The sequence below is a fragment of the Anguilla anguilla genome, chromosome 6 (assembly GCF_013347855.1).
Source record: "Anguilla anguilla isolate fAngAng1 chromosome 6, fAngAng1.pri, whole genome shotgun sequence".
Classification (NCBI taxonomy): Eukaryota; Metazoa; Chordata; class Actinopteri; order Anguilliformes; family Anguillidae; genus Anguilla; species Anguilla anguilla.
This window is the reverse complement of record NC_049206.1, coordinates 39,977,092-39,995,316: the sequence shown is the minus strand read 5'-3', so window position 1 is coordinate 39,995,316 and position 18,225 is coordinate 39,977,092. Positions and strand designations below refer to the sequence as shown.

Genomic DNA, 18,225 nt, shown 5'->3' with positions numbered 1-18,225 from the left:
AGATTCCGGTTGAAAATGAAAGTTTGACTTTTTTTTTTTTTGGACGTAGAAATGACGTCCGGATTCAGACATGAATATGACGCCTTTTATGATTCGGATGCCAGAAGCTGACAAGAATTTTAACGTGTTTTCTGGGCTATACTCGTATTTTTGGTCAGTTGTTGACCACCCCAGCAAAAATAGGTATCCATAATGTAAAGTTATCTATACCGACCTGCCAGTTCAGAATGTTAAGCAGTGTGTTTCCCTTAATGTCAGGCAGGCTAACTGTTCTTACCATGGATAAAGTGAAATAAAAGTAATCCACTATGGTTTGTTAAATAATGGTTCATGAAGAGGTAGATAAAAGTAGATTTTTGAAATGGCCTATAAAGAGGAAATATAAATTCAGCTTAACACTTTTGTAATTGCATTTTTTAAATAAATATTTTAAAAGAGCAGTGACAAACACATTTAAAGGCTACTATTAATAACAGCAGTAACAACTACAGAAATTATATTTCTAATGTGTGTAGAAAAGGTCTAGTATATTTTTTTAAATTATATTCTACCACCTCCACTGTAGGCCTGAAAACATGTATTTGTATACATAATACAGTTTAAATGTGTACGTATGCAAATATGTGGGTTCACAGATTAAATGCAAAGTAAAAAAAAAAACTGAATGGTCAATTTTAGCCAAAATGTATTTCACAACAACTGCAGCTACAGCAAACAACTACAACATGTCAGTACTACAACAAAAGTGAACTACATGATTGAATATAATTTCCCTGAGCATGAGTTATGAGTTGGCTATTGTGTCAATGTACACCAATTAGAATGTTTTCGATAATTATTTAGTCTTGTCTACCTTTGATGGCAGTAACTTTTTGTGGTGTCTGAGGGGACTTTGCCACAGAGCTGCATTTGGACCCTTTCACACCCGTCTTTTTGTGTCTGGGAGCTCCAGATGGCTGCAGCCAACAATTTGGAAATTTGGGATTTGAGTCCAGTCCATTTTTATCTCCAATTTTCTTTTCCTTTTCAAAGAATATTCAATTTCTGATATGAACCTTTGAATAAATTTGAATTCAATTAATTTCCCTACCTTTCCTGAATATGTATTACATTTATTCAAATCCGCAAATTTACGAATAATTTTATGAGTGCGTAGAAATATGGATACATAGATAGACAGATAGCTGAAGAGATTTAAGGGAAATTTTCTTGAAGACAAAGGTTGTATTTGTAATTATTCTCTCCAAACACCAGCAAAATAACTTTTTATTAGTTAATTGTCATTATTTCATCATTTCTTTCATGGCCATGGTGACATTTTTAAGTGGAAGCACAGATCTTACATTAGTGAGGTCTGTGAACACTGCTTTAGATCCACTTCAATGAAACTGTTTTCTTTTTCTATTTTTTTACTTTTATATTTCTATTATATTTACTTACATTTTACCTTTCCATAATTTTCCAACTTAATGGAAGTCTCCATCTGAAGTTCAATCTGGGGCTCCACCTCTAGATCCCTAGGGTCAAGATCTGGAATTCTATGACGATATTTAGATTTTGATTTAGACTTAATTTTGATGTATTGTCTCGTGTACGAAGCATCAAGTTACGCACATAAAGCTGCTTATGAAATACAAGTTAAGCTTATGAAATACAAGGTAAGCCTCCAGGCCTGAGATACACATTGAATACAATCAATATACTGTATTTAAATGTTGACAATTCATTGTTGACCACTTTTTATATTTTACCTTTCAATCATTCTCCAAAGTTAATGGTGGTCCCATCTGTCGAATGTGGAGGTTGGATTACGTTAAATACATTACTGCATTAAAGTACCAGTGTCGAAAACACAGACTGTATGGTCGAAAAGAAGCAATAAGTATAGACTGTGTAAAAATAAGCAATAAGCAAAGCGCCTCCTCTGATTACGTAGAATATTTCCCATCATCCCCACGCATGCACATGCGCTTATACGGAACGTAAAAAAGGCCTTTTCGTTTCCGAGCGTGGAGAGAGATAGCGTGAGGTATGCTGCTCCTGAGTACATGTGCTATAATGTGTCCTCTTTGAAGTATTAAAATTACGAATGGCATATCCGTGTACAATTGCAAATATATGCATGATCATTTATGCCATTTTCTTGAACTTATTTTACTGTACGAGTGATAATTTAATGGATGTATCTTGAAACCGGATAGGCCCTATTCACGATTAGCCAGCTGGCTAACTAACAAGTTAGCATGAGGCTCTGGTACCCGCCGACCTAGTTAGCTGGCTGTTCACGTCTCATAAACGATTGAATACAGCAAACTAGCTACGTTACGTATTTCATTAATACCGTAACCTTCGGGGCAAGTTAAACGGTCCATTAACAGTAGTAGTAGGTGGCACACTTGTTTCTGCAAGTTGGCTCGCTAGCTAAGTATTTGGGAAATTCACATAGCACCCTATGTCGCTTGGTGACGGCATTGGGACTTTTCCCAAGCCGACTTTATCACCGGTCTTCGGAGATATGTGGTAGCAATTCAAGTCGGAATGGTCGAACTTGAGACTGTACTCAACTGATGTCTTAACTTGTGGTAATGTATTGATTGTCTGGATTAATTATTAGGTTATAATGCAAACCGATAACTGCGAGACACTTAAGTTTGATAATTTAACAACGTCGGAGTTAATACTAAAGTTTATTGATAAAAATATTGTCTTAGCATGTTTTGGGAGAGCATATGAAATGTATATTGAGTACTCCATTTGTAAACATACCGTTAATCTAATGTGCACCACGGTGACAGGCGTGTAGACGCTTGAGTGTTGATGCCAGCGTCCCATTGTGTGTTTCAGACTCAAGATGCAGCTCTTCGTACGCGGACAGAACACTCACACCCTTCACCTGACGGGCCAGGAGACGGTTGAGGACGTTAAGGTGAGGATACGGATTATTAGTGTATATATGTAGTGAGGAGTCGTCGTACTTACACATGCTTATGGGTATTCCTTTTGACTCATTCATGTTGTATAGTCGTCCATACCTTTTCAGTGTGGATAGGCTTTCCAGCAGTACTGGTCGTGTTGATTTTTCTGTCCCATCCACAGTCGAAATAAAGAATTTCGAACATGAGGACCAATTGATGTTTAATGAAAGCTATGCAGGCTCCTTATTTGAACCATATGTATTCCAGTGCTAAGAAGAGTCTTGTCTGCCTTTAAAAGGCCTTGTGTAATGTATAGAAGAAAACCTGTGATTTTTTAGCTTGGATGCATGACTATTGGATCCGTGTAATCTACAGGTGTCAAACTCCATTAATGGTGGGTGGGGGTGGGGGAGGGGGTTGCGCAGTGCAATGTCTGCTGGTTTTTTCAGGTGTTCTCGTGTTTCATTTAAGTCATTGATTTTCTAAGGAATTCACACACCTTGTTCTCAAGGCCTTAATTGGCTGCTGATTGAGAGGAAAACGCAAAAAGCTGCACACTGTGACACCCTTGGGATTCAATTTGACTGCATGACTAAGGATTATTAACAACATTTGACCAATGAACTTGTCCCATGTGGTAGGAGGATGGGTCTGGATATATTGACTGAATTCACAGGCTTGTTAATGTTATTTCAGTACATATTTGGACGTTTATACATTGTGACTATAGACTGATCAGAGTGCGCTGCATGTTATTGGGGGGGAGGGGAAGTTAAATGCTTGTGTGTGGGTCATTCCACTAAGGTGTGGTTTGGATGTGCTTTTATAATTCAGGCCCAGATTCAGGCCCTTGAGGGACTTGCAGTGGAAGATCAGGTACTGCTGCTTTCTGGCACCCCCCTGGAGGATGGCGCATTCCTGGAGCACTGTGGGGTGTCTGAGAACTGCACCCTGGAAGTGACTGGCAGGCTTCTGGGAGGTATGTCGCTGTAATTGAAGCCCTGATCTCACAATATCTACATTCACAAACACTGTCCTTATCCACACCTCTTTGGGCCTTTCTACCAATGGCTTCAAAGCAGACTGATTAGTTTTGACCGCCACCCATTTCTTGAGATGGTACGGGAGTTTGCGAATCAGCTTGGTGCAGCAGCAGACATCATTACACTCACAAACCATAGCGGATATCCCTACCTTACATCCAGTTAGTGTGAAGCTCATGGCTTAAAGTTCTCCAGCACAACAACAGACTTCTGGCATATGGCTGTTTTAGGTCAGTGAAATATGTCCTTGGCTTGTAACGCAATTTCAGTACATCAGCAACAACCACTGTATGTTGATTGTTGTTTACGGTGCCTTAACCAATCACGTTTCTCCATGTAATGCAATATTCCAATAGTATGTGAGGGTTTTAGCTTATTGAACATTGCGGCACATCTGGGTTCTTGACAGTTCACACCCCCTTTTGGGAGTGTGCTGAGACAACACAACAAAATCTTTTTTACATTAAGCTAATCAGTAGTTGAACAGCAGTTAAGACAACTGTATTTCTGTGTTTGTTTCCTGAGGCTGGGAATAGCTGGTGTTGTGTTGTATTTGAAGTTGTATTTCAGTGATCACCCGTAAACATCAGTAATCTGGATGCTTTCCGCAGACATAAGTGTGTGGAGATGCAGGATTCCATAGCTTTCCTTCTTTATTCCATCTCCTATAGGCTGTAGTTATAGGGCTCTTTTGTGATCTTTAATTGGGTGTGGAAAATGTGCAGAATGCAAATCTGGGTTTTTCAAGAAATTGGCTCACAACACAACTTTAGGGGATTTTTGTAGTTTTTTTTTTGTTAGTTTTTTGTCATCTTCCTCTTTCTGTGGTTTTAAGCGGGATAAAGTTGAATGTTTTCCTAAAACCGTGTGTGGCATTCGCAGGGACACTTCAGTGACGTATGACCCTGTTCTGTTGGACAATTCAGCAGTTGTTCCGTTTACTCATTCAGTCTTGTGGGTGAAGTTCTCAGACCATTTTAAGTAACTTAAAGTAAACTTAAATGCCACTGTCAGTATTAAATGTAATGTTATTATTTATATTGATGGCAAAATCTCTGATTTGTCATCTATGTGCATTTGTGAGAGATAGTGGGCTAGCTAATGTTTTCATACATTATCTTGATGGCGAGTAGGCAAGATTTTATTTACAACCCCGAAGAATGAGGAAATAAGAGACTGCATCTCTTTGAAACTTAAATAGAAATTTAACTTGTTAACTTGTTTAAATGGCATAATTTCACTATTTTGTATCTCCATTATTTGTTTTTATAGCATTCATGTTCCAGGCATTCATTCATTCATGTTAATAATCTTGTTAAGTCTTTATTCAGCATAGACATATTGTACTTTTTTTATTTTTAATTGCAGTAGTTTGGTGAAGGGTGCTGTATTCTTTATATTCACATTCAGTTTTCCCATTTACTCATATTTCGCCCCCCTACTCCAGGAAATATTTTGTTTTCTGTCTGCTTTCTCCCATGGAAGGTAGATTAAATACAAGTCACGTGTAAAAGAAAATGTATACAGGCTTCTGCTCCTTCTGTATGGGAAATTGCCTCCCTGTCTAGAGATGTTGGTCAGATGAAACCTGGTCTTACCTGAAAGCTTTGTTTCCACACAGGTAAGGTCCACGGCTCCTTGGCTCGTGCTGGGAAAGTGCGGGGACAGACACCCAAGGTCAGTGTCAAAATAAGATTGCTTTCAGATGGCTCTTGAACATATTCAGTGGTTCTGTTCCTGTAAGTGATATGTTCTGCCGGGAATAAGGTTTGTGTTTGTAGTGTGTTTAAAGTCTACCCCACCCTGGACCAGGAGATCTGCAATGTATGGGTGCTTTCATCACCCAGGCTCTGGGGGTGGGGGTTCGATGAACTGTGGCCGCAGTTGCCCAAAGGACTGTGTTGGTTACATTTTTCCTTTTTCTTCAGGTGGACAAACAGGAGAAGAAGAAGAAGAAGACCGGACGTGCCAAGCGGCGCATTCAGTACAACCGCCGCTTTGTCAATGTGGTACCCACATTTGGCAAGAAGAAGGGCCCCAACGCCAACTCTTAGAACCCTACCAAACCCCCAGTAGAGCAAGGACATGGAGAAATGCACGTTGTAGATTCCTGGATACTTCAGATCTGCAAAAGCACATCCTTTAGCACCAAATTCAGACTATGCATAAAGTCTAAATCTGGCGTTTGGCTACTGGTTTCTATTTCTGATTTTTTCAGCTTGCGAGTAGTTTCATTTGAGGATGTGAATGTAAACCTGATCAGGTCTCTACTGTAAGAATCAAAATAAAGTGCATACTTATGTTCTCAAGCGAGTTTTTTTCCCCAAAGTGAATGTTTTAGATGTTGTCTTCACTCAAAAACATTGTCTCAAAGTATGTACTTTTTGTAAAGGCCAGTATTTAAAAAACCTATAGGTTAAATAAAGTAGTCCTAGGATGTTGGGAGCAGATTTTCTAAATGAAAAGGAAAGCCTTTCATACACCAGCTATAAAAATCCAGGGATCTCAAATTCAACTCTTAGAGGGCACCAGTGTCTATGGGCTTTTAGTGGTTTAAATTTAGTGGATGCGCAGCCACCTTGGGGTTGTTGCTCTGTCAATAGCTTAGCTTCAGTTTAGAAGTAGTTTAAACCTGCGCTGTCCAGAACCAGTCACGTGGTCTCGCAAACGTGATTCCTGTGTCCTCAGAATTTGCGGATTAATGCGCACCTGCGCTTTAGCCTAAACAGGGTTGCTGTGTCTTGTTCATACCTGCCAGTAGAGGTCACTAACTGTGGTTTAAATTGAACCTGCTGCACACGTTTTGACTGAGGTGTAAAGTGAGATGGCTACTGCTCAGATCATTTTAATATTGCGAAACATTAGTAGGCTATATTTATATGTTGGATCATGTGAAAGTGAATTATGTCGGTGTTGAGTAAACGGGACCAATTTACCAAACACATTGCCATGTAGAAATAAACCTGTCGAAAAACAAATCCCGGAACACATGGTAAATGGACTGCATTTATATAGCGCTTTTATCCAAAGCGCTTTACAATTGATGCCTCTCATTCGCCAGAGCAGTTAGGGGTTAGGTGTCTTGCTCAAAGACACTTCGACACGCCCAGGGTGGGGTTTGAACCGGCAACCCTCCGACTGCCCTCCGACTGCCAGACAATCGCTCTTACCTCCTGAGCTATGTCGCCCCCATGGAAGAAAGAAATCAACAAAAATTATCTAACATTAGTCAGCTGTGGAAAAAGATGTCAACACGTCACTCAGGAGTGTCACGTGTTATAAGTTTTATTCGAGATGTAGCTCTAACTTTGGTAGCCCTGCCTTCGTTAAAGAAAATAAATATTGCAATTACTATTGTTTGTGCATTTAGGTACATTCTGAAATCTGGTTTGCCTTAAAGATTTTTAAACGTTTTACAAAGCAGTGACTACTTGTGCTGTTTGATTTTAATTTCCATGTGCGAAAAAATTGGGATCTGGTAAAATGTCCAAGTTTATGGTAAAATGTTTTCAGCCACCAGACACAGTGGCTAGTTCAACAAGTAGTGATTTTCAGACCTTGGATATGTGTAGGCCTATTGGTCCATGTGATGCTTATCAGTTAAATTTTCTGACTTCCATAAGCAAATAGTGAAATAGCCTGTATACTGTAGGAAGAAACTGACAAACTGAGACCACATTACTGTTTCACCATTTGCTGAGACTATTTGAACTTACAACATGGACCATTATTATAATACAGATGTTCCTTCAAATCGCTCCCGTTGGGCAGATCTTAAGGCCGGATCACTTGATGGTATATCTGGTTAAACTGCAGTATTAGCGGTGTTTAAGCTGAACCCTGTGCTTGTTTTTATGACAATCGTTTAGCATGCTAAACCCTGGAAAGCACATTTAGCTGAACCAGTTTTAACCTGCAGTCAAATGCAAACTGAAAGCAGCAGCCCCCTTGTGTCTAAGTCAGGTGTGTTGAACTCAGGTCCTGGAGGGATGCAGTGTAGTTTTTTTGTAGTTCCCTTTTGATCAGCTGCCAATTTAGGCCTTGGAAACAAGGTGTGGGCTCATTAGCCAACCAATAACTTAAATTAAGCAATCAAGTGCTGAAATGCACTGAAAACCTGCAGGCAATGCAGCACTTCCGCACTGGTCCAAGAGGAATACTACTTGCTGAAGCTCAGCACCTGCTTGTGGGATAAGTATTGAGAAGCAAATGGTAAAAAAAAAAAAAAAACCCTGCATTCTGATTTTTTAAAATGTTTATTCTGACTGTTTTCAATTACCATACCATACCAGAGACAGGATGATTGCACCCCACACACACTTGCACACACAAACACAGCTGAATACCCACTTGCGTGTAGTTCTAAATGTCTGAAATCTTGTGCCAGGAACAAAACGCGAATGCAAGTTGTCTGCAAAACTTATTTATTTGGCTTTACAACAAATGTGCGATTTATTGGGAAAATATAAGCAAAGAGAAAAGTAACTTCGTTTCATCTCAATTCAGAAATTCAAACGTTGAGATCAAAGTGCAAAGCATGTACAGTGTTACTGTGTTAAAGAAACAGTTTCACGGGGATGGCTTGCTTCTGTTCCAGGGCTGCATGCGTCTCATTCAATGGCCACCAGTTCAACCTCAAAAATTAGCTTCGCATTCGGCGGAATTCTGGTGAGCGGCAGGTTAAGGAAATGCCATGGTGGAAGTTGGTTGCTTTTGGCATCCTATACAAAGTTAAAATGGAGAGTAAAAATTCATTTACAGTTTCAATTCTATTCTATTAAAGTTTACTTTGCTGGTCTCAGCATATAAAAGTTCATACCCTCATATTTTAGAGCCATGAAACACTGGTACGCGCCCCTTCCCAAGGAATACAGAATTCCCCAGGCCAATATTCCCAGTTGAATGCCAATGTAAAACAAAGTGATGACAACCTTTTTAGTCACTTTCATGTCCCTGGTTGGTTAAAAACTGACAACAAAACAATAAAAGAACCAATGATCAACTTCAGCGTATTTGGCCAGTAAAGGATACTTGGAGTCTGGCTGGCCTTTCCTTCCATATGCCCACTCTGGCTCGATCTCCAGCCTTGATGTCTCTCCCTTGCTCATCGTCAGAAGAGCTTCATCCCACTGAAGACAGGAAACATGCTCATAAATATCACAATAACTTGAACATTTTTTGTATGGCTAAATCCAGATTGTAATATCGATAGCATTCTTTCTTTACATATGGTACCTTTTGGTCATATAAACCAAACTTTTCTTTGTCAAACCAATATAGACTTTATTTAGCAGGTATACATCATGTTCATTTCCTTTATTCATTTTAACCAATCTATTTGTTTCCCTTTTCTCCCAATCTGAAATGACTGGTAATATTTAGAGGCCTGTCTCATTGCTGTAATGATCCTCATCTGATGGGGATCAGCTCAGTCAACAGGATGAGCTACCGTTGAGGCCAAAAGTTTACATACGCCTAGGCTAAAGATATTCAAACTCAGTTTTTCATACATTTCTTTTGGCAAGTCAATTAGGGCATCTATTTTGTTCACATCAGAGGTCATTTTAAAACAATCAATTAGAGACAGATTTATTTCAGCTTTAATTCACTATATCAGAATTCCAGTGGGTCAAAAGTTTACATACTCCAAGTTGACTGTCTCTTTAAACTTTTTGCCCTTGATACCATGGGAAAATCCAAGCAACTCAGCCAAGACCTCAGAAAAAAAAAATTGTGGAACTCCACGAGTCAGGTTCCTCCTTAGGAGCAATTTCCAAACAACTGAAGGTACCATGAGCATCTGTACAAACAATTGTATGCAAATATAAAAATCTGGGGACCACACAGTGCATCGTTCAGGAAGGTGGCAAAAATGAATTCCCAGGGCTGAACGAACTTTGGTCCGAAAGGTTCAACTGAACCTCAAGCCAACAAAGGAACTGTTGAAGGAGTTGGAGGCATCAGGTACCAAAGTATCTACATCCACCTTTAATAGAATCCTACATCGCCATGGCCTGAAAGGCTGTCGCGCAAGGAAGAAGCCCCTACTCCAAGACTGGCATAAAAAAGCCAGAATTAAACTTGAAGGTGATCACCAGGACGAAGACCTAGCCTTTTGGATGAGTGTTCTCTGGTCAGATTAAACAAAAATTTAACTGTTTGGCCATAATGATCAGCACTATGTAAGGAGGAAAAATGGTGAGGCTTTTGGACGGAGTGTAGCACAGTGGGTAAGGAACTAGACTTGTAACCGAAAGGTCGCAGGTTCGATTCCCGGGTAGGACACTGCCGTTGTACCCTTGAGCAAGGTACTTAACCGAAATTGCTTCAGTATATATCCAGCTGTATAAATGGATACAATGTAAAAATAGTATGTAAAAAAGTTTTGTTAGTCGCTCTGGATAAGAGCGGTCTGCTAAATGCCTGTAATGTAATGTAATGTAATGCTTTTAATTCGAATAACACCATCCCTACTGTGAAGCATGGGAGTGGCAGCATCATGTTGTGGGAGTGTTTTTCAGAGACAGGTGCACTTCAGAAAATTGATGGCATCACAAGGAAGGAGGATTATCTAGAAATACTGAAGCAACACCTCAAGACATCAGCTAGAAAGGCTACCCCAAGCGTTTGATTCAAGTTAAGTAATTAAAAGGCAACGGCACCAAATACCAACAAAGTGTACGTAAACTTTTGACCCTCTGAAAATCTGATATAGTACATAAAAGCTGAAATAAATCTGTCTCTTAGCTATTATTTTGAAATGTCCTCTTATGGAAATAGAGTAGATACCCAAACTGACTTAAGAAAGGAAATGTATGCTAACATGAAATGTGTGGAGTTTTGAAAAATTGAGTTGGAATGTCTAGCAAGTCCACAAACACAACTACAGCCTAACCTAGCAGACTGTGACTAATGACTTAATGGCAGTCACAACGACAGACTTTGCCTTCTTCTCTTCCACCTCCCAAGCAGGACGGACACACAGGTTCCAACTTACCCCTCTTATAACTCTCCCCAGCCCAACTTTGAAGGACAGTGGCTTGGTCTGCTTCTTCTTCCTAGCAGCTGTTGGAGAGAAAGGTCAGTTCTCACACAGTTTGAGTTTCAGACACTGCACAATTGAATTCTGCTCACTTAAAGGCCTGTCGGTAATTCATTTACAAAAATACACACAACATAATCTTAGACTGAAAGCACCACACCGCCCTATTAACTATACTGGAACCCTCATAAAAATCCATGTGCTATAGCAGCAGTGGGCTACCAATTTTAGAAGTGGGCCACATTTGAGGCCCAGATTTACTTCAACGGGTCACGTCCATGCATTGGCCAGAACAATATGCAACTTTACAAAAACTGGTATTACAGAAATAGTGCTCAGGTGATCACAAAACATAAATGCAGGTTATAAATGTTATTTAACTTTTTTACATTAATAGGCGGCGTATATGTTTATCTGCAAATATGTACCGTATATTTTCAGCACACAAAAATAGGTACTTAAATGTACTCATTTAAACATAGGTTGGAATGCCCAGTTGTGTTCATAGTTCCATCTCAACATTGCAAAGTCAGCAAATTTTGGAAAACGCAGACAAGCAAACATTCTATGGTATTTATTTTAAACAATATTAAAGGAAAGTGGGCATTTATTACTGTAAATGCTGTGCATCCTTGTGGGGCTACATACTTAAGGGGATGTTGGTGTCGAAGACTGTGCCATCTTCCAGTGACCCTGTGTACCAACAGCTCACGGTGTCACCCTTTTTAGGAAAGTTGGCCTTGTCTCCTTTCTTCAGCACTGATTTGGTGTATCTTGGAGGACCCTGCCAAAAAACTCATTGTTTGCAGGGAAGTCACAGGGACAGAATGGCTCAAGTAGTACACAAAGACTACAGATCGAAATAAGAATCTAATTCCAAAAGCATCCTAAAGCATTGGAGGATTAGGTGCACAGCACCATGCTCTTGATAACACTACTGTTCCTTCCTGAAAGCCATTCGTTTCTACATTGGTTTCACCTCAGTATTGACTCAGGATAGCAGGGACTTGTGTACGGCAACATGAGAAAGGAAATCTTAAAGCTTTACCTCATCAACTGGAACCACTTTGGCTTCTTTTGGTTTTTCGTCAACCTTCACATCTTTGACCTGTTCTGTGAGATCCTCAACAGGATCAGTGCCTTTGAACTTCTAACCACACCACCGAAGGGGGCACAAGTAAAAGACAGAATTAAAGGCACTGCATATGTCACACTCAACTGATTAAAAATTATAAATGCTAATTTGAGTCCTGGTTGTGCTAAAGCAAGCATACAACTTTAGAATGTCCAGCACTGACAAAATGTCCAGTGCTTCGGAAAGCCATTTACATTTCACTTTCCAAAAGCACAAGCCTGTAATTTACATGGATGTGTTTTGGCATAATTTCTGCCTTAGGGTGTACAAGTATAACAGGACTTTTAAGAGCAATTGAAACTCATTATTAATCAACATTCATTACCTTTGATGTGAACAAAGGTTCATTATTATTCAATTATAATTCTATGTCCCTTTCATAAGGAAAGGATATATCACACCATTAATTTACACAAAATTCATAAGGCTTTTTCATTCTGTTTATAAAATCTTTATGTTTAAAAATACATTTTAAAAGCTGAAAATGAATAATATAGCAGTTTCAGCCAGTGCAAGTCTTACAGTAAGCAGGTTAGTGCAAACAAGCGGTCTGCATTCAATTTATTAACCTGCTTTTAATAAAACCTGGACTGGGTGCAATGCATTATCAGTGTAATTTCTAAACCTGAACTATGGGAGCGCCTGGGCACAGGCGCATCCATAGCGTAATGTTACATGGCAGTATGCCTGCTCAAGCAAAATCCAGCGCACTGCAGAAAGTAACCCACATACCTTGCTCTCGAAAAGCTGATTGTATGCTGTGATCAACTGCTCCTTTTTCGCGGTTTTTGCAACATTTTTTATGTTGCCCATTAGTTTATGTTCTGAAAGAAACTGAAATAAGAGCAGTCTGCGTGAAAACATGAACAAGCACTCTAATTTTCAACAAACAGTTCAGCCAAGCCATCTCTAGCTAGCAAGCTAATTATATCTGGGTTGTCAACATGTGAATAATATCGGTACAAGCAAAATATGTATCTACCGAGCAAAAAAATTGTAGTTGAAGTTGAAATCCCTGAGGACGTCATTTTGTTTTATTTATAACTGAATGGCACGCCGACGGGGTATGCAAGAAAGGGCTGAGCTAGCAAGCTAGCCAGAATCCGCAGCAGGCATGCTTGCTCGGAATGTGCGTACATCCATTGAAGTGAACACTCCTGTAAAATAAACACACCGGCATGAATCACATTTGGAAACATACCGAATTTGCGGAATTGTCCTGTAAGAATTTAATAATGTCTTTTTTGGGGAGATCATCACTTTTGAGCTGCTCATCGCTCCATTCCCTAGTCGGTTCAGCAGCCATCTTAAAGTTAACTCAATCGACCTTTCAACTCGTTGTGGGATGGACTAACCGTGAATAACGGAGCAAGTGTGGCGGGACCACGGAGAATCAATGGGTGACATCACAGTAGCTTTGTCCATATTTTTTACAGTCTCTGTGGGCGGGGCGGGACAACAGTAGTAGGAATACTTAGTAATGTAATGGTAGTAATAATAACGAAGGGCTGGTGAAAAGGATTCGGAATTGGGAGAAAATCCTGGTATAGGCATACAGAATGCATAGAATATAACGCGTGTTCAGTCATTAACGCTAAGACGGACACCATGTTTCTTCTTTTTTTTCTTAGATTCCATCTTTCGAAAATTTATATGCGATTTTGCATGATTTTGCGAATTGCCACAACTAGTATCATGTAAAATAGCTATACTGTAGACCAGGGTTTGTGACAGACTTGGGTTGGAGGACATGGAGACGACCATGGCTGGATTATGGACCGGGCCAGTGGGGCCAGTGCCCCGGGGCCTCAAACTGCCAGGGGGCCTCCAAGCCTCAGTCCTTGCGCGGTGCATGGCCCAAGCCTTCCGAAGGAAGTTGAACGCCAGGGCCCTCAGTGCGCACGGCACAGCGCAAGCTGACCACTAGGCCCCTGGGTGCTTATAGCGTAAGCTAACCACTAGGGCCCCCCAGACCCCTCAGCGCTGACAATGTGAGGGCCCGCGGGCCCCTTGGTTTTTAAAATCTGAGCTCACCACTAGGGCCCCCCAGACCCCTCAGTGCTTACAGTGTGAGGGCCCCCAGGCCCCTTGGCGTTTAAAGGGTGAGCTGACCACTAGGGCCCCTAGGCCCCTGGGACTTAAAGCGTGATCTGACCACTAGGGCCCCTGGGCCCCTCGGCACCTAAAGTGTGAGGGTCCGTGGGCCCCTCTGTGCTTAAAGCATGAGCTAACCACTAGGGCCCCTGGGCCCTGCAGCGCTTACAATGTGAGGCCCCTCGGTGCTTAAAGCGTGAGTTGACCACTAGGGCCCCCAGGCCCCTTGGTGCATACATCGAGCGCAACACCTGGGCCCCTTGGTACATGCAGTGCATGCTTAAAACGAGAGCCTCTTGGAGAGTACAGCGCTGTACAGCTCAGATAGTATGATGGGCGTCATATTATTGCAAGCCATTCGTTATTTGACTTACTGTACCTAGCTATCCCTTTATTTTAGCTAGCTGCCCATTTTCCCTAGCTAGCTGCCCATATGATTCAGCTTGCTAACAGAAATTAGTTAGCACATAGGCGTAGATTTCGGGGGGGGCGGGGGGGGCACAGGGTATACGTCCCTCCCAATATTTAGAACACGTACATTTGTCCCCCCCAATAAAAACATGAAAGAAGCATTTCCACCATAAATTGATGCAGAAAAGGCACAAACTGGTGCATAGAAATTCACCAGAATGCAGGAAATTAAGTGTTTGACACTCAAACTTTCCTGGGGGAGAACCACCCAGACCTCCCACTTAATGTGTCCCCCCAACATTCAAACGAAACCTATGCCACTGAGTTAGCTAGCTGCAATTTTTGCCAGCTAGCTGCCCTTACAACCAAATTAGCTGCACTAAAAAGCCAGCTAGTTAACTAGCTATCGGCCTGAAAATCAGCTGTCTAACTAGATAGGTGGCACACAACTTAACCAGTTAGTTAGGTGGCATTTGTTCACGGGTCGTCTGTGTGAAAGGGGTATAAGATAATGGGGTAGCTAGCTACAGTGGGTTGAATAAATGTTAAAACAGCATGCCATAGTCATGATGCTTAAATCAAAGCTACTAGCTAGCTAACTATTAGTGCTATTAGTTCAAAACTACTATTAGTTCAAAACATGGGATGCTGTGGACGTGGGAATAAAAACCTCATTGACAGCTTATTAGCTAGCCCAAATGAACAAGTATGCTAAATGCACACTGTGGTGTTGTTACATTACATTACATTATAGGCATTTAGCTGACGCTCTTATCCAGAGCGACTTACAACAGTGGCACACTAGCACACTGTTTAGTGGTTATCATTTAATATTGTTGTTGGGGGGGGGGGGGGGGGGGGGCTCCAAAAGACATGCCCAGGGGCCTCACGGGACCATGATCCGGCCCTGGAAACGACACATTTCGTTCAGGATTACAATTTGCATAATTCGATTGAAAGTGATGGTGAAGACACTGAAAAACAACTACATGTTCAATTTCGTCGAAATGCATGAAATTTTATGACCTTTAGGGCGTGTGAGCGCACTAAATTGCATAATTCTCCTCTAATAGCCTGCTCGGATATGATAGATCAGTTTCACTTAGAGATGCAAGATAGAGACACAGGTATAGTCCTTGAAGTTGCACTGAGAGAATACTTGCAACATGAATGACTTTATTTAAACTTTTTTTGAAGTAAGTTTTTTTTAATCGACCCTTTTAAGCTCTGCTTCATACAAAAAGTGTGAATAGTAGGCAGCAGACCTGGGTCAAATACATATTTAAAATATTTTTATTACTTTTAAATACTTATTTAGAAATTTTTTGAAATTCAGCATTTACAAATACTGAGTAAATTACAAATGTATTTGAATATACATTTAAGGAGCATTTGCATGTATTTGCAATTACTTTCAAATATGTCTTTGAAAATACTTTCACAATATAATGCCAGTGGTGCAACATGTGCAATTGCACCAAGCTTTTAAAAGACTTCAAAAGCACTGGATATGCGAGAACCTATCAGCTCTGAAAGTAGAGCATTTGGTCTAATTAGAGGACAGTATTTTGATGAGAACACGTCAAGTGACTGCTGACGGTCCTAGTCCAATTGTACCGATTTCCATTCAATTGGAATTTTATTTTATCAGTGTCTAACCTTAAAAAATGTAAAAGCTGGAACTGTACATGTGGTTGTTGAACACTCTGGCAACAGAAAAAAGAGGAAATACAGTAAAAGGCCACTAACTTTAAAAAGATTGTATGGGTAAAGTATATAGTAGCTTATCAAGAAGTCAGAGTTTGCCATCCCCCCATGCAAAGACACATACAGGCATTTAGGCTACTGTCTGTTAGAGGCAGCACATGGGTTGTTTAAAATTGCCACCGTAGGCTACCCTTGCCCATAATCCAAATTCAACCCCTAGCACCCAGTAGTTCCCCTGGAGTGCCTTCTGTATTATAGCTTGCTGTCATCACATCGAGGGCCACTCACAAAGATTGTACAAAGAACTCTGAGAAACCCCCTTCAGTATGAGGCCTACATTGTTGCTGGCTCAGTCATTTCTGTTGTCTATTACAGAAATATTTCTAAATATTTTATTTTGTATTTTAATGTATTTTTAAAAGGCTCTAAATACTAAAATATTTGGTTTCCCAGGAAAGTATTTAAAGGAATGTATCTTGTAAATACTATTTGGAAAAGTATTTGGTTTTCCTTGAAAATAATTTAAATAAATCTTATACAAAGTATTTCATGTGTTAATGTATTTGAAAATATTTCAAATATGTATTTAACTACATTTTCAAATACAAATACATATTTGTGTTTGACCCAGGTCTCATACAGAATATAAATGACCAAAATAAAAATGAAAGAAAATGAGTGAGTTTATCAAATCAAAGGGACACATTGGCGAGATGGTTTGGCTGGCATAGCTACCTACTTCAGTCATAAGGAGGAATGACACAACACATGTATACCGTACCTTCTCTGTTTATTTTTAAAGACATTGAACTTGTAAAACACAAATGAAGAAAATATATATACAGTGAGCTCTATAATGTTTGGGATAAAGACATGTTTCCTTGATTCAGCTCTGTACTCCACAATTTCATATTTGCAATCAAACAATGAACATGTAGTTAAAGTGCACTCTCAGCTTTTATTAAAATATATTTTAATAAATTTTGGTTTCAGCATCTAGAAATAACAGCACTTTTTACACATAGCCACCCCATTTTCAGGGTGCCATAATGTTTAAGACAAATGGCTTCACAAATGGCTTCATTGTGCCAATGAAAGTCAAGGTAGCTATTGCTGACAAATATGAAGAAAAGGAAACAGTCAGAATAGGCCAATAGACCGTTCGGAGCATCATTAAGAAGAAAGAAAGCACAGGTAAACTCAGCAATCACAAAGGGCCAGGTAGGCTAAGGAATAACTCCACAGTTTATGACTAAGGAATTCTCACCATAATAAAGAAAGGTGATCTGATGGTTAAGAAACACTCTTAAGGAGGCAGGTGTGGATGTGTCAGTGATTACTGTCTGCAGAAGTCTTCACAGACAGTACTCCAGAGGCCATGCTGCAAGATGCAAAACACTACTTAGCTGCAAAAACAGGATGGCCAGGTTACAGTTTGCTAAGCACCTAACAACCTGCAAAGTTCTGGGAAAAGGTCTTGAGGACAGACGAGACCAAGATTTACTTGTATCTGAGTGATGCCAAGAGCAAAGTGCGGATACCGAAAGTGACTGCCCAAGATCCAAAGCATCCCCCACTCATCTGTGAAACATAGTGGTAGGGGTGATTTGGGCATGTATGGCTGCCACAGGTACTGGCTCACTGTCTTCATTGATGATATAACTGCTGATAGCAGCAGAATGATCAAGACAGGTGATTGGGGATTGTTTATTCATTATGGTGAGAATTCTCTGGTCATCAACTGGAGAAATCTGCCTAGTCCTACCAGGCCCTTTGCGATCACTGACCTCACCAGTGCTCTTAATGATGCTGAACACACTTGACTAATTAAAACACCCGTGAAGCCATTTGTGCCAAACATTATGGCGCCCTGGAAAG

The 18,225-nt window shown here is 40.3% G+C and overlaps 2 protein-coding genes across 2 annotated transcripts; one reads left to right on the top strand and one right to left on the bottom strand.

The window, feature by feature from the left end:
* Positions 1-1,944: 1,944 nt before the first annotated feature.
* On the top strand, positions 1,945-6,267 carry faua (FAU ubiquitin like and ribosomal protein S30 fusion a). The gene is made up of 5 exons (XM_035420590.1): positions 1,945-2,029; positions 2,845-2,926; positions 3,750-3,894; positions 5,580-5,635; positions 5,887-6,267. The coding sequence occupies exons 2-5, from the start codon at positions 2,852-2,854 to the stop codon at positions 6,010-6,012; spliced, it is 402 nt and encodes a 133-aa protein (XP_035276481.1). The 5' UTR covers positions 1,945-2,029; positions 2,845-2,851; the 3' UTR covers positions 6,013-6,267.
* A 2,098-nt stretch (positions 6,268-8,365) lies between these two features.
* fkbp3 (FKBP prolyl isomerase 3) lies at positions 8,366-13,495 on the bottom strand. Its single transcript, XM_035420928.1, has 7 exons — positions 13,337-13,495; positions 12,868-12,969; positions 12,049-12,150; positions 11,649-11,784; positions 10,956-11,023; positions 8,990-9,087; positions 8,366-8,623 (listed from the first exon to the last, which is right to left on the bottom strand). The coding sequence occupies exons 1-7, from the start codon at positions 13,439-13,441 to the stop codon at positions 8,569-8,571; spliced, it is 666 nt and encodes a 221-aa protein (XP_035276819.1). The 5' UTR covers positions 13,442-13,495; the 3' UTR covers positions 8,366-8,568.
* Between the last annotated feature and the right edge of the window lie 4,730 nt (positions 13,496-18,225).